The sequence below is a fragment of the Urocampus carinirostris genome, chromosome 2, assembly GCF_059441175.1.
Source record: "Urocampus carinirostris isolate Australia breed hairy pipefish chromosome 2, RoL_Ucar_1.0, whole genome shotgun sequence".
Lineage (NCBI taxonomy): Eukaryota > Metazoa > Chordata > Actinopteri > Syngnathiformes > Syngnathidae > Urocampus > Urocampus carinirostris.
The window spans coordinates 7,400,865-7,415,866 of record NC_142350.1 but is presented as its reverse complement, the minus strand read 5'-3'; the positions used below and the strand labels follow the sequence as shown (position 1 = coordinate 7,415,866).

Below are 15,002 nucleotides of genomic sequence, written 5' to 3'. Positions count from 1 at the left end.
GACAATCTAGATCATGTTTGACAATATTGAAACTGTCTTCACTAGCTTTTTATATAGCACTAGTGAAACGTATTTTAATTTAAAAATTACACTAGTAGTCAGTAGTAACATTTGACGGACTAAAATTATGAAGATGTGACGTCAGCGCAACAGTACGGTATCAAGTGGCAATAGACACCCAAAGCCAGTTCCCTTCTGACGTTTACATTCAAAACAATGGCGTTTAAGTGACCCTTCTAATCCCTTTTCGTTTTTTAAGAACGTTTGTGACATAACAACAAACAATCCATGGAAAGAAGTAAGTTATAAATCAGTAAAGCAATGAATTAAATTCTAAACTTTTACTTCGAAAATACTTAAACGGAAGTACTGTTTAGCACTGCTGCCATTCAAACTACATTGTCACGTTGACTTCACCTCCGGAACCGTCATTTAAATAAAAAAAAAAACACTAGATTCTCTAAATCGACTAAACGTAATATGGATGAAGGGACAGGTACCAGTGCACCGCCTGGTTGTGATTTTGGGTCGGTTCGGGCTTTTTCTTCGTCGTCCGAAAGGCAGAAATGCGAAACCCAGAACTGACGACCAACGTAGATGCTACATGGCTAACCACTAGCTAGTTCACAAAGGCTGCTAGCTACCAGCTGTTACACGTAAACAAAAACAAAAACACCCACTGTGAGTTCTTTTGAGGTAAAAGAGAATAAACGGAGGCCTGGGCGCCATCCAACTAACTCAACATTTGTGACCAGCACGACCGGAAGTGGATTTGTCTTGCTGGGATGCTCGCCACTCAATTTGCGGTTTGTCGCAGCTTGTTTGTTTCATCGATCCCGAAGAAAAAAAACAATGAAACTTACCATGAGATCTTGAACCCCTTCTGCCCCCAAAAGTTGCTATGGCTAGCCGCAGAAAATCCAGCACCCCCTGCATGCTCCCACTGCAACCTGACCGGGAGGACCTCTCGGACGATAGCATCTCTGAGCCGTCGTCGGGATGCTACGAGTGCAAGAACTGCAGCTTCAGGACCAAAACCATCACGTTGATGAACGCACACGTAGACTCGAAGCATCCTGACGTGGGGGCCAAAACGTCCTATGCGTGCATGGAGTCTGATTTCCACACCAAGAGGTGCGTGGGCTTCACAAAACTTGTCTTGCGATAAAGATGGAGCTCCAATCCTGCTCACTTCACGTGAACCGAATTCATTTGATAATATGCAAACAAAGACCTCAAATTAACTGCAATAACCCCCGGGATACGACTTGGATTTCTCCTGATTGCAGTATAGCTGGGGATAGAAAGCTATGTTATATACTTTTTTTTTTACCCAGGCATGAGAATGGGACTGGGCTTAAAAGGGTGAGAAGAGTGTGGAGAAATACGGTATTTGATTGAGTATAACACACCCTTCTGTATAACCACATACCAAATTTTCAAAAATTGGTACACAATTTTGTTTGACTTTTTCTCAGCTCAAACTAAGCATTGAAAGTGACAATTTTGAATACGTACAGCCATGATTTAAAATCATTTATTGACTACTGTAAGTAACCACAATACCAACACAAAATTGACAATGTATTTCTTCATGTCCTTCAAACTCTGATTTATCATCAGATATACCAAAAAGTACTTTCACCTTGTGGTGTTGTCTTTTTGCATTTTTATTGATATCTTTCAGGACGACTTTCTGTTTTCTCCATTTTTCAACTTTCGTCCCGAGTCCTGTGAATATAAATAGTGTGATAATGAGATTAAATGTAATTCGCGTTGCGTGGAAATTAATGGAACCCAGATCCCAGCTGAGAGAGTGCTGAATGCTATCCACTAGACCACTAGAAATAGAAATGACATGGAAAAAACACATTTGTGTTTATCTCATCACCACACTAATTTTACTAACAGTACCACATTGTTTAATATGTGGGGCCACGATTTAAAAAAAAATATAGACAATCCAAACTATTAACACAATACCAACATACATTTATTTCACTATGTATTTATTTAATTTCCTTCAAAGTCCTATTAATCATCAGTTACATAAAAGAGTATTTTCCTTTGTGGTGCTTTTTTTTGCATTTAAGTCTTTTAGGACGACTTTCTGTTTTCTACATTCTTCAACAACTGGCACCATGTGTAAAAACTGATGATGATATGAAATATAAGGACTTTTCCAATGTCATACACATATCTTGTCACACCCTTAGACGTTTTCCTTGTTTTAGTCACATCCTTATATTTAGCATCAGTGCGAGCCTTGGACCCTTAGTGAATAAATGGGTTGGCTTTATCCCTTTAGGGCCCATCCTTCTCCAGGTTAAGAAGTGTAAAGAGGACAACAGGAATGTGAAACTCAAGAGTGCACAGTTCTGAATTTTGAGAGTCGAAATCAGTATTTTAAGAATAATTCCCTCTTCCAGTTCACCTGGATGAAATACAGTGGCTTGCAAAACTATTTGGCCCCCTTGAACTTTGTGACCTTTTGCCACATTTCAGACTTCAAACATAAATATATAAAACTGTAATTTCTTGTGAAGAATCAACAACAGGTGGGACACAATCATGAAATGGAACACACTTTGTTGGATATTTTAAACTTTTTTAACAACTAAAAAACAAAAAAGTGGGTGTGCAAATTAATTCAGTCCCATTGAGTTCATACTTTCTAGTGCCACTTTTTGCTGCAATTACAGCTACAAGTCGCTTGGGGTATGTCTCTATCAGTTTTGCACATCGTGAAACTGATATTTTTGCCCATTCCTCCTTGCAAAACAGCTCAAGCTCAGTTTTCAGTTCTTTCCACAGATTCTAAATTGGACTGAGGTCTGGACTTTGACTTGGCCATACTAACACCTTGATATGTTTTTTGGTGAACCATTCCATTGTAGCTTTTGCTTTATGTTTTGCATCATCGTCTTGTTGTAAGAAAAATCTCTGTCCCAGTCTCAGGTCTTTTGCGGACTCCATCAGGTTTTCTTCCAGAGTGGTCCTGTATTTGGCTTCATCTATCTTCCCATCAATTTTAACCCTCTTCCCTGTCCATGATGCTGCCACCACCATGTTTGACTTTGGGGATGGTGTGTTGAGTGTGATGAGCTGTGCTGCTTTTACGCCTAACATGACGTCTCGCATTGTTGCCAAAAAGTTCGATTTTGGTCTCATCTGACCAGAGGACCTTCTTCCACATGTTTGGTGTGTCTCCCAGGTGGCTTGTGCCAAACTTCAAAAGACACTTTTTATGGATATCTTTAAGAAATGGCTTCCTTCTTGCCACTCTTCCTTAAAGGCCAGATTTGTGCAGTACACGACTGATTGTTGTCGTATGGACAGATTCTCCCACCTCAGCTGCAGACCTCTGCAGTTCATCCAGAGTGATCATGGGCCTCTTGGCTGCATCTCTGATCAGTTTTCTCCTCGTATGAGCTGAAAGTTTAGGGGGACGGGCCGATCTTGGTCGATTTGCAGTGGTCTGATACTCCTTTTATTTCAATATTATTGCTTGCAAAGTGCTCATTGGGATGTTTAAAGCTTGGGAAATCTTTTTGTATCCAAATCCAGCTTTAAAACTTCTCCACAACAGTATCTTGGACCTGCCTGGTGTGTTCCTCCTTCTTCATGATGCTCTCTACGCTTTAAACAGACCTCTGAGACTATCACAGTGCAGGTGCATTTATACAGAGACTTGATGACACGCAGGTGGATTCCATTTATCATCGTCAGTCATTTAGATCATCATTGAATCATTCAGAGATCCTCACTGAACTTCTGGACAGCATGCAGCACTGAAAGTAAAGGGGCTGAATATTTTTGGACACCCACTTTTTCGTTTTTTATTGGTTAAAAAAGTTTAAAATATCCAATGAAGTGTGTTCCACTTCACGATTGTGTCCCATTTATTGTTGATGCTTCACAAGAAAAAACAGTTCTATATCTTTATGTTTGAATTCTGAAATGTGGCAAAAGGTCACAAAGTTCAATGGGGCCAAATAGTTTCGCAAGCCACTGTAGTCGTTTTAGGTTGTGACCACAGTAAAATATCACCAAAGAAAAATATATGCTAAATTTTATTATCCTAGCAAACCAACAAGGAAGTGGTCGAAGATGATAAATAGAAACATGCTGGAAATAGCTGCAGGAAAAATGGAGGTGTGTGCATAAAATAGAAACTGTCCTATGTGAAAAATCCGACAGTCATCATTTGCCACAAAAAATCCTTCTTCTTTTCAGTAATTTTTTGTAAAATTGAAAAGGTGCAGCTTGTAATTTTTGGAACATTTCTACCTGTTGACACCATTTTCTGGCTTGACATCGTTGCAGCCTCTGTTGCGTGTGCAAGTATGTGTATTTCTGAGATGCGCGCCAATAAACTCTTTTTTTTTTCTTCTTTTTTTTGGGGGTCTGGACTACTTGAAACAGTCCTTTTCTTACTTTCAGTATTTCCATGCTACACTAACAAAAAACTGCAGTGACGGGCATAACTTTACTCTTTAATCACCCCCTTCTTCTACTTAATGTGCTCTGCAGTCCGAACAGCTTTCCTTGACTTATGACTACTGCAGACAGGCACGGTTGAAAAGAAATAGGGGTTATTTGAACTCTGTCGGGAACTGTTAACGCATACTCTATAGAAAAAACATTCTACTTTAAACTTGTTAAGAACACTTCAAACCACACACCCCACCTTTAATGAGATTTTATTCCACAAGACATAATATCATAATATACAGTATATATTTTTACTTTCTCCTTTTTTTTTTTTTTTTTTTTTAGTACTTCCCAGTAGGGCTGCACGATTAACCAAAATCCAATTGAGATTGCGATGTGACGCTGTGCGTGTAATTGAAAGAAATGAAATGATCTGCATTTTCAAGTCAATGACTTCCCAAAGCGCTTTACATTGTGCTTCACATTTCCCAATAGCGGCCGTGATCTGTGCAGCCATGTAAGGCGCTAACCTGCTTATTGGGGGTAATTGGGGGTTCAATGTCCTACCCATGGACACTTCGACAAGTAACACGGACAAGCCGGGATTTGAACTGGGATCCCTTAATCCTAAAACGATCGCTTTACCTCCTGAGCTACTGCCGCCCCAAAGACACTGTTTTCTTTCAAGGATTTACGGGTTTTTACTTGATTGATGGAGTATTTGGCCAACTAGAACGGTGATATATAATAGAGCAAACTGGTGGTTTCGCTTTCTGGCTTTTTTGGTCCTCTTGCTCACTATTTGGCTTAATTGGTTTATTGGGTAATGAACATGTTCATGTATATTTGACTGGATGATAAACATGGGTTTGTCTCGTCACTGCGCTCCTACGTTCCCTGAAGGGATTGTGGGGAGTAGTCGAATGATGCAAGTCCCATGGCGTCTTTCAATCTTCAGTGAACTTTTAGCCATGGGCGTAACCAGACTGTTTGGGGGGGGCTAAGGCACCCCTAAATTCAACCCAAGCACCCACAAAAGTTATAGCATTTTTAAAACTCTTTTTTCCTTAATAAAGAACAGGATATGCTTGAATACGATGAAAAATGCTAGATAACAAATAGAAAAAGGAAAACAAAGCAAAATTGTGAAAAACACAGCGTCGAAAATACTCCACTACCTTGAAATAGTTACGTCCATTTAATTGCTAGCACAGCTCTGGAACTAGGGTGCGGGTGAAACTAGGCCAAATCAGGTTCTCCACACAAAAAAACCTCTGATTAAAAACATTCCACTGTTCTCAATTTACTACACAAAATAAAATCTAAAAAACATTATGAATTAAGGGGAAACTATTAATAAAAGTCAAAAGGAAAAAATTAAATCATGATTTGTGCTTTACTTACATTAAAGGGACAATGTGTATTAGTTGAGCACTAGATGTTGCTGTATTGTCAAGTGCAACCAAAAAAAGCGCAAGAAAAAATACAAACAAAGTGACCAAAATGTCAATGATTTTTGGCCAGCCTTGTTTGAGGTATTCATTTACCTTTAGCAGCACAATGCTTTACAATTAGCTCATCTTATGTCAAATAAATGCATATTTCTCTAACAACGTGTATTTAAAAAAAAAAAATGCATGTTTTTATCACAGTTTGTGCATTTCGGATTCTTTTTTTAAATCAATTGGTTCTTTTTAATCAATGATTTTTTTCTGCTACTAGGGGGCGCTAAATAATACAACTGTCTCTTTACACTTTTATATTACAATGGGTGCGTGAAACAGTCACCCTTCCACACTTGGCTTCCGGGCCGCATGCCCGACAGCCTTGCCCTACACTGCCCACACACTGGGTCTCACAAAATTCTATGGGAAACACTGCTCACTTTGATTAAGTACCTACAGTAAAAATTGCACGAAAAATTCACTTTTCTCTCATAATCAAAAATCGCATCGAAATTGCAATACTAGTCTAAAAAATCACAATTAGGTTCTTTTCTAAAATTGTTCAGCCTTACTTCCCAGCATTCCATCTTCTCACGCATTCTTCTCCCCACAGCGATGAAGCTATCGTGGCACACAACTCACTCCAGCACCCGGACCGGGAAACTTTACCACACCCGGCAAACTCTGGGGACCTCCCTGATGACCCGGCCTCAGAGGCTCGCTCGGCGGAGACCGAAGAAGATATGTGTCTCAATGACGGCGACTCTAGTAAGATGGAGGATGATGGCGGCGGTTCGGAAGACGACGGCAACTGTAAAGGGATCGCCTTTAGCAAAACGCCGATTATGCGTTGCAGAGCAGAGCCTAAGAAGTTCACCCCCTCCTACAAGATAGTGGCAGAGGACGTCATCAAGGTGGAGAGTGAGGACGAGATGGACGATTATAGCGATCCGCCCTCATTGTCGCCCGCCTCCCTCGCCCCCATTACCGGTGGCGCCGCTGCCCCTCGACTGCTCCCCATCTCGGCACCCCTGCAGCTCCAGACAGGGCCGGCGCAGGGTTTGCTGATCAATGGCTCCAACGTGCTCCAGATTAAAGGTGGAGGGGGCACCGCCCTCCCTGCTGGAACCTTGGCCCAAGTCCTGTCTGCGTTGCAGAAGCAGAATCAGAACCAACTTCTCATTCCCGTAAGCAGCATCCCAGCGTATAATGCCGCCATGGACAATAATGTCATCCTGCTGAGTGCTTACAACAGGTAGGAAGGGGTGGGTTTCAATGGTAATGGCCCTGGCTCAGAGGTCATCCAAACTAGGGATAAATAAATTTAAAAACTGTCACGGTCCGGTTTGGCATGCAGGTTTCCCTACCCTTTACCGTCGGAGATTGTGGCGCTAGCGTCGCAAACCAAGTTCAGCGAGGAGAATGTCAAAGTCTGGTTTTCCGCCCAGAGGCTAAAACATGGCGTCAGCTGGACACCGGACGAGGTTAGTGTCAGCCATAATTTTGTCGTATGAGGTTGTAGTTGGGGCGGGTGCATGAGTGCTTAGCACATCTGCCCCACATTTCAGAGGTCCCAGGTTCAATTTCAGCAACCGGCCTCCTTGTGCCGAATCTGCATATTCTCCTTGTGCCTTCTTGTGTTTCTTCCGAGTACTCCTTTTTCCTCCCACATTCCAAAACCGTGCATGGAAAGCTGAATGATGGGTCCAAATTGTCCCTATGTATGAGTGAGCGTACGAGTGGTTGTGTCTTTAAGTGTCCCTGCGACTGGCTGGTAACAATTTCAGGGATTTCCATGCCAACTGCCCGAGGACAGCAGGAATGTGCTCCAGCACCCTCGCAACCCGAGTGAGGATAAGAGGATCAGAAAATGGATGGATGGATGGAAAGGTTACAGTTGAATTGTTGGACATGTGGTTCTGATGTCATTGTCTCGGCAGGTGGAGGAGGCCCGCAGGAAAAAGTCCAACGGCACCATCCAAACACTCCCTCAAACCATCACAGTTATCCCAGCCAACATGGCCACCAACGGCCTGCAGTCCATTTTCCAGACGTGTCAGATCGTGGGACAACCGGGCCTGGTCCTGGCACAGGTGGGTGGCGGGGCAGGCGCAAACCTTCCCGTTGCCACGCCGGTCACGCTAACCGTCGCCGGCATGGATTCCAACCGGCCCAAGGCAGCTGAAGCCGCCGCCGGTGCCGTAGAGCCCCGTGCTGAAAAGGCCTCCTCTTCTGCAGACTCTGCCTCCAAACCCAAAAAGTCCAAAGAGCAGCTGGCGGAGCTAAAGGCCAGCTACAGTCAAAGACAGTTTGCTAGTGACCTAGAGATTTCCCGCCTCATGCAGGTCACTGGGTTGTCCAAACGCGCCATTAAGAAGTGGTTCAGCGACACGCGCTACAACCAGAGGAACTCAAGGGAGCTGCACCAAGGCAAAGACGACGTAAAAGACGATGGCCAAGATAACGCCATACCAGCCGCCGCCATCATCATCGACTCCAGCGATGAGGCAGGAGACTCCTCGCCGACCGGCACTCAGGGCTCGCCCCGAGGCTCCAGGAACCGCCGCCCCAAAATACGCCACGCCTTCCCAGACTTCATGCTGCAGAGGTTCAAGGAAAAAACGTCCGGGCAGCTTCTCATTCTGGAGTCCAGCTTCCAGAAATGCGACACGCCGTCAGACGAGGAGCTGACGCGGCTGCGGACCCAGACCAAGCTGACGCGGCGAGAATTGGATGCCTGGTTCAGCGACAGGCGCAAGCGCGGCGCTGGGGAGACCCTGCACCTAGCCCGGTCTTCTCCGCCCCCCGCCGGCCGCCGCATCCTCAAGAAAACCCCGGCGCAACTGGACATCCTGAAGAAGGCTTTCGTGCGCTCGCGCTGGCCCACGGCCGAGGAGTATGACAAGATGGCAGAGGACTGCGGCCTGCCTCGAAACTATGTGGTCAACTGGTTCGGAGACACGCGTTACGCCGCCAAGAACAGCAACCTTAAGTGGTTTGAACTCTACCACAGCGGCAAGGTCAGTTTAAAAAAATGTGTGCACTAAGGCTCCAATGATTATTTGACGTTGTTGTCAAGTCGATAACAGAAAGAGTCTACCATGAATTCCATTATCAACTATTGACGTCAGACACGTTTTTCCTACAGAGTGAGGCATCACTGCATTAGAATAATCTTTGCTGAATCGCTCATGCGCATTACCGTCTGTCTTAAGCAGTAACATACAGAAACAACGGCATCCATTTTTGAAATTAAGAAGCATTTTTGCCCGGATACAGAGGATAAAAAGACTACCGTAAATTTTGGACTATAGAGCGCACTGGATATTTGCAAAGTTTGAAAAGCAGATCTTGCGCATCCTGGAAGTTCTTTGGTTATGCACAAACCTTTTAAGAGAAAGCACGTCTGACAGAAACGGAGCCTGACTCGTATTTGTAAGCTTCAAGTAACATTTAAGCCTATACGGTTTTGATAAGATGCATTGTTCATTTTATATGTGTTTATTTCACTATTAAATAGATTTGAAATTGAAATTTTTGTAGTTGAAATTAAATTGCATTCAGACTGAAGAACAAACGTCAGTTGTTAAAATGGGTTCCTATAGCTTAAGGCAAGTCTAATTCAAAACGTTTCAAATTTAAGACAAAAAAACCCATTTGAAACAAACCAAAACAAAAAAAACCGCACAAATATTTCTTGAACACAATATATCGCGCCTTGTACACATTACCTCCAAACTAAACGTCTCTGGCCTACGAAGCTATGTGTACTGTGAGTAGACCTAGGACATGAGTCCGCTCTGAGAAAACCTCTTCACCGTTTCTATAGTTCCGTTTTTGTGGTCACGCCATGATGCCATGAAAGTAAATCAATGAATTTTCAAAGAAGACAATTGATAAACGTTACCAAATCTTTTTATTTTTTAATCTCATTAATGTATTCACATTTTGAAGACTTTAAAAAATGGATTCAACACATTTTAATGCCAACTATTTTTAGAATAATGAACTCAACACCTTTTGAGACTTTCGACGGGAACGTCATACTTTAAACCGTTTGATTATAAACTGCAGAGAATCGTTCAGTACTTTTGTTAGTTTGCAGTGGAGACCACCCAACGCAATTCACAAAATGCGCATAGTCATTTTATTTACCGTTCTACTGCTGCTCATGAGCATTTTGTTGGTTAACAGTGATGACAAATGTTTGCTTGACTTTTATTTATTTACCTGTCTCAAAAAATGGACAGAGGTTTATTTATGTCTCTACTGACCAGGAACTGTGCCTAATAGCAATGTCTGAAACTCGTGACAAAAAGTTACCGGACACCTGGGCAGACCACTCTGAAAAGTTGCCTGCCCAGCCATAAAGTTGCCTGCCCCATTTTTCACAACTTGAAACACAAAAAGACGAATAATTGTAAAAAAAACCCCACTGTTGCAAAGTATTAAGGATTGATCATCAGAATATATAACAGAACAACACTTTAAAATCAAGTTTATTATAAATCTACTTATAACATTCATTGCATGCATATGACATCGCTGTTTTCCATCTGCCATCAGTATGTACCTGTATTTACTCATCTTCATTCATGCAATGTTTGCGTTGCGTCGTCTGCTACAAGCCACGTGAACTCCTCTTTCCACGATGCTTTTGATGTCCGTTTACGTTTTGTAGCGTCATCAATCTCTTAAGCTTCATTTGAATCTTTCTTCTGGGGCTTAGTTTTTGGCTTGTTTCCTAACCACTTCTCCATTTTTCTTGTCTTCTATGCAAATGCACTAAGGCATTCGATGCAGGCTTCTGATTGGCTGCCGAGTATGCAAATTACCAAACAAACTTCTGAAATTTCCAAACCAAACAAAGATTTCGAATTCGGAATGAAGCAAACGTTTGATTTGAAAAAAAGAAAAAAATAATCCTAAAAATAATAAAAACAAAAGATTTTTTTTTTTTTTTTTTTTTAGAAAAAGTTGTCGGCCACCTGGGCAGACATCAGTGTGTAATTTGTACGCCCGACGTAAAAGTGTCATGCCCCGGGCGTGCGGCCAGACGTTATTTCAAACACTGCTAATAGGTTATAGATAGGCCCTTTTTTTTTTTTTTGGTGCAAATGTTCAATAAAAGATGTAGGATGTATTTTCATTTTACCATTTTTTTCTTGTGCTTCCTATTATTGACTGCTCTTTTAAAAAGTCAGTGACTAGTCAATGGCCGTAACTTGCAGCCCCGTTGGGCTCGAGGGCCAAACTGATCCTGTTTCGTCCCCTACAGGCGGACGAAAGCTCCCTGGACGGAGCCGCAAGGATGCCTAAAAAGTCCAGGAAGCGCTTTCGGGGTTGGTCCAGGAGGACGCGGCGACCGTATGCTGGCAAGCAAGACACGCACACGCCTAGCAAGGTGGATTAAGGGCTTCCATGCATAATCCTGTGAATCCCGGTGTCAAATTAGTTTCAAGTTGTGTTATCAAAATTTTCTAGTGGGAAAACCCTGCACTTTAATTCAGGGTTCCTACTGCTGAAAGCAAGTTACATTCAAGGCTTTTCAAGCCTCCTTTAAGACGTTTTGAAATCAAATTTAAGACCAAGTCGACAAAAAACCCACAATTGACACTAACAAACCAAAAATCACCACATGCATTGGAAGCAATGTTAAACAAATGTTTATTTTAATCTGTTTTATTCATGACTTTTTGGTCCGGTTGATATCTTTACAGCTGAAAAATATAGCACTCTCCAAAGTTTTAGACATGGAAAACAAAAACAAAAAAAGGTACATCATGGATCTTTAGTCAAAACTGGCAGATAATAACTTATAACAAGACAATTACCGAGGTAATTGTGAGAGTTGGTGCTGGATCTGGAAAATGTTTGCATCAAACCGGTAGCATCGGGTTGTTAGCATCAAGTTGTAAGCATGCAGGTGTTAACAATAATGAAATGCATTCAGGGACAGTATTAAAAATCCCATTTATGGTAATAACACAGTAATACCACTGTTATGACACTGTGTAACAACATTCTCAATCGACCCGTCCAAACTCAATGGCCCATTTCATTTGAGAGGGCTCATCCGGAATGCATGAGGCCCATTTATTTCGATCGTTCACCATGGTTTCCAGGGGTGGCCCAAGTGGGTCACTGATCCACTTAAAATTTAACCAAGAGAGAATGGTGGATGCTAACGAGTGCCTGGCTTGTTGTTATGTAGGTGTTAGCATGTAGTTGTTAGCATATCGCCTTTAGCATCTAGCTGTTAGTATTACACATTAGCATGTAGCCGTTAGCATAACTCTTTAGCATGTAGCAGTCAGCATAGCTTGTTAACGTGAAGCCGTTGGCATCATTTTTTAGCATCTAACCATCAGCATGTTGCTGTTAGCATTTATCTGTTAGCATATAGTAGTTAGCATAACTTCTTGTAGCCGTTAGCATGTGGCTGTTAGCATCGCTTGTTAGGATTTAGCCGTTAGCATAATTTCTTATTATGTAGCATTGGATGAGCATTTTTATCATAAATTACTTTTTAAATATATCTTGTGTTCACATTTTTGAGACTTTTAAAATTTGGATTCAAGACATTTTAAAGCCAATCGAGGCCTTATTTTTAGAATCACGAACGTAATGCTTTTTTAAGACTTCCGCCGGTTCCCTGCTATTTGTCCTCATGAAGTCTTTTGGAATTCATGTGTACCCAGGCCAAGAGCGGCAAGGCCTTCCTCAGGGCCTATTTCCTGGAGCAACGAGTCCTGAGCGAGGACCACCTGGAGGACCTGGCTGTCAAGTCGGACATGAGCCAACAGGAAATCCGGGAATGGTTCTCTGAGGTGGGGAGCCGAGTGGCGGAGGGGAAAGAGCCTTTTAGTGACCAGGAACAGGAGGAAGAACAACAAGCGGAGTTGGAGGCGGCTAGCGACGAGGACATGGTGGCTGGGGACAGCCAGGACACGCCGGAGGACATGATCCAGGAAGCGTCTACCGTGGAGGACCGTGAGGACCATTCGGAATGTCCGACGTGAGCACACGCTAAATGCTCCTTCCTGATTTTACCAAATAAGAGACACGGCTGAGTAACACTTGACCTTCAGGCTTTTATTGTGGTGGGGTGGCCCTTGAACTTTTTTATTGACCCTTTTTTTTAACAGTTTTACTACATACTTCAAATACTGTGTTTGCCCTTTCAAACATTGTCTTCATGCCTAATGGTAGTGCTTAGTTTTAAAAGGAACTCGAGTTTCTCTCATCATGTGGCTCGTCACTTTAAATACAGTCGATCACCACCAGAAGACAACCTTGTAAAAGCACTTCACATTTATCCATTTTTTTCCACAATTCATAACAAATGCTTCACGGAATGTGGAAATCTCGCCAAATACGGGGAAATATGGTGCATGTACGGAATGGGACTCGAAGAAGAAGCACTTAAGACGGTTTTTCATTTTCAGCACGCACTTCCATTTTTCCTGCAGCTCTTTTCACCAGGTTTCTATTTATTCTCCTCTGATAATAAAACATCTTAGAAATACGTAGTTGGTGATATTTGACCGTGATCACAATCTCTCAGCCTCCTCCGCCAACACACCTGAATCAAAAGACAATTGTTAAAAATGTATACTTTGACCCTTCGGGCCCAGGAATGTCCACACCTGAGTTTCACGTTGGGTCCTCCAGGACTATAGTCCTGCATGTTTCTCTTGTGCACCTCCTCTAACACAACTGAATCAAGACGCAGAATTCCAGGCATATTGGAGTTCCAAATTACTGGTTTCCAGTAGCGTCCTTGAGGATAATAGCCCCGCCCGTTTCTTTTTGTACAACTCCTCTACAGAGCTGATCAGGTAAACGATATTGTTTTCTGACAAATAGGCTGCAGCTATGTTGAGGGAGGGTTGGGAAAACAGGAATGGATAGGGATCTGAAGGACCAGGGTTTACAGGATCTCACCTGGACTCATTGGTCCGTTCTTAAGATTTTGCGGTTTCCAATTTGAAATGCTGGGAAAATGTCTGCCTAGATTCACAAAACAGGTGTAGGAACTGCTACAGGTGTGAACAAGGGCTGTTTTACAAAGCATAGTGTATACGTGTTGCGTCTGTCATGTCGGCTTTTGTTGTATAGCGTCGGTATTAACCTGCATTTTCTCAGCCGCCATCTGCAGGTCTTCAAAGCGCCGTTTGAGTCTGTCACTTCCCACTAAGTACGGTATTCGTCTCTCCTTGACATTTCCCGAGCACCGGGACAACTCCCGGAGGAGCCGACGCTTGGTGGGCGGGGCCAGATAAGGAATATGGTTTTAAATAGTAGCTCTTGAGGACTGGTGACCCTTGGCCAACGTCCTCTTATGGCTGAAGAAGATGGTGCGATTGACCCCGGCAGGTGCTATACCTGCCTTACTTAATCTTGTGTAGATGACCTCTCAAGGTGATTTGAAGGCAAGAAAGCTTACTCCGTCTGGAAGATGGTGTGAAAGGCCCTGTCAGGTTCTCAAGGCCAAACGGAGAAAAGGTGCTTTCCAGGTGAAGTAGCTTGATACTATAAAATTGTGTGATTGACCACTGGCAGGTTCCCAAGGCCTAACGGAGAATAGGAGTAACTGGAAATGTAACCCAGGGGTCAGGAACCTTTTGACCCAAGAGCCATAATGTGAATTTCCCTGCGGGATGAATAAAGTATCTATCTATCTATCTAAAAGCAAAAATATTTTTAAAAGAAATTGAGAGAGCCACAGCATATATCTTAAGACAAAATTGAAAAAACTGCCAAACACGCTCACTAGACAAAAGCTAATTCTTCAGCACATTTTATTTCACTGTGTGTCATTTGATGATTTAATCAAATGTATGAAATGATATTGCCAAATCCTGTGTCCCAAATCAATGTAAATATGCCATTTACAATTTGTCTTCCACCTTCAGTTAAGATTTGTCCTTAACAGTTTCAAAACAATGTGCATGCAAAGTTCTTTTGTAATAATGTCACTAAATACTGCAAAGGATAAGCATATTATCATATTCACTTTCGGTGTAGACTGCACTGAGCGAGAGAGAGGGAAGGAAGTGCCTTGCGCTGTGTGCAGGGATCCGCCCACCTGTGCTGCTCACCCAGTCAGAGTCGTTTGCC

At 42.6% G+C, this 15,002-nt stretch overlaps 1 protein-coding gene across 1 annotated transcript; it reads left to right on the top strand.

Moving 5' to 3' along the window:
• Positions 1 to 226: 226 nt before the first annotated feature.
• Positions 227 to 13,407, top strand: LOC148370855 (zinc fingers and homeoboxes protein 1-like). The gene is made up of 7 exons (XM_088328626.1): positions 227 to 806; positions 897 to 1,134; positions 6,493 to 7,134; positions 7,237 to 7,363; positions 7,820 to 8,899; positions 11,158 to 11,283; positions 12,581 to 13,407. Exons 2-7 carry the CDS (start codon positions 902 to 904, stop codon positions 12,899 to 12,901), a joined length of 2,529 nt encoding a protein of 842 aa, XP_088184752.1. The 5' UTR covers positions 227 to 806; positions 897 to 901; the 3' UTR covers positions 12,902 to 13,407.
• The last annotated feature ends 1,595 nt before the right edge of the window (positions 13,408 to 15,002 follow it).

Excerpts from the sequence above, each read along its gene's own strand:
- LOC148370855 (XM_088328626.1), top strand. The coding sequence starts at position 902 with ATGGCTAGCCGCAGAAAATCCAGCACCCCCTGCATGCTCCCACTGCAA. Across the intron at positions 7,135-7,236 it reads CTGCTGAGTGCTTACAACAG|GTTTCCCTACCCTTTACCGT; the intron begins GTAGGAAGGGGT and ends TTTGGCATGCAG. Across the intron at positions 8,900-11,157 it reads AACTCTACCACAGCGGCAAG|GCGGACGAAAGCTCCCTGGA; the intron begins GTCAGTTTAAAA and ends CGTCCCCTACAG.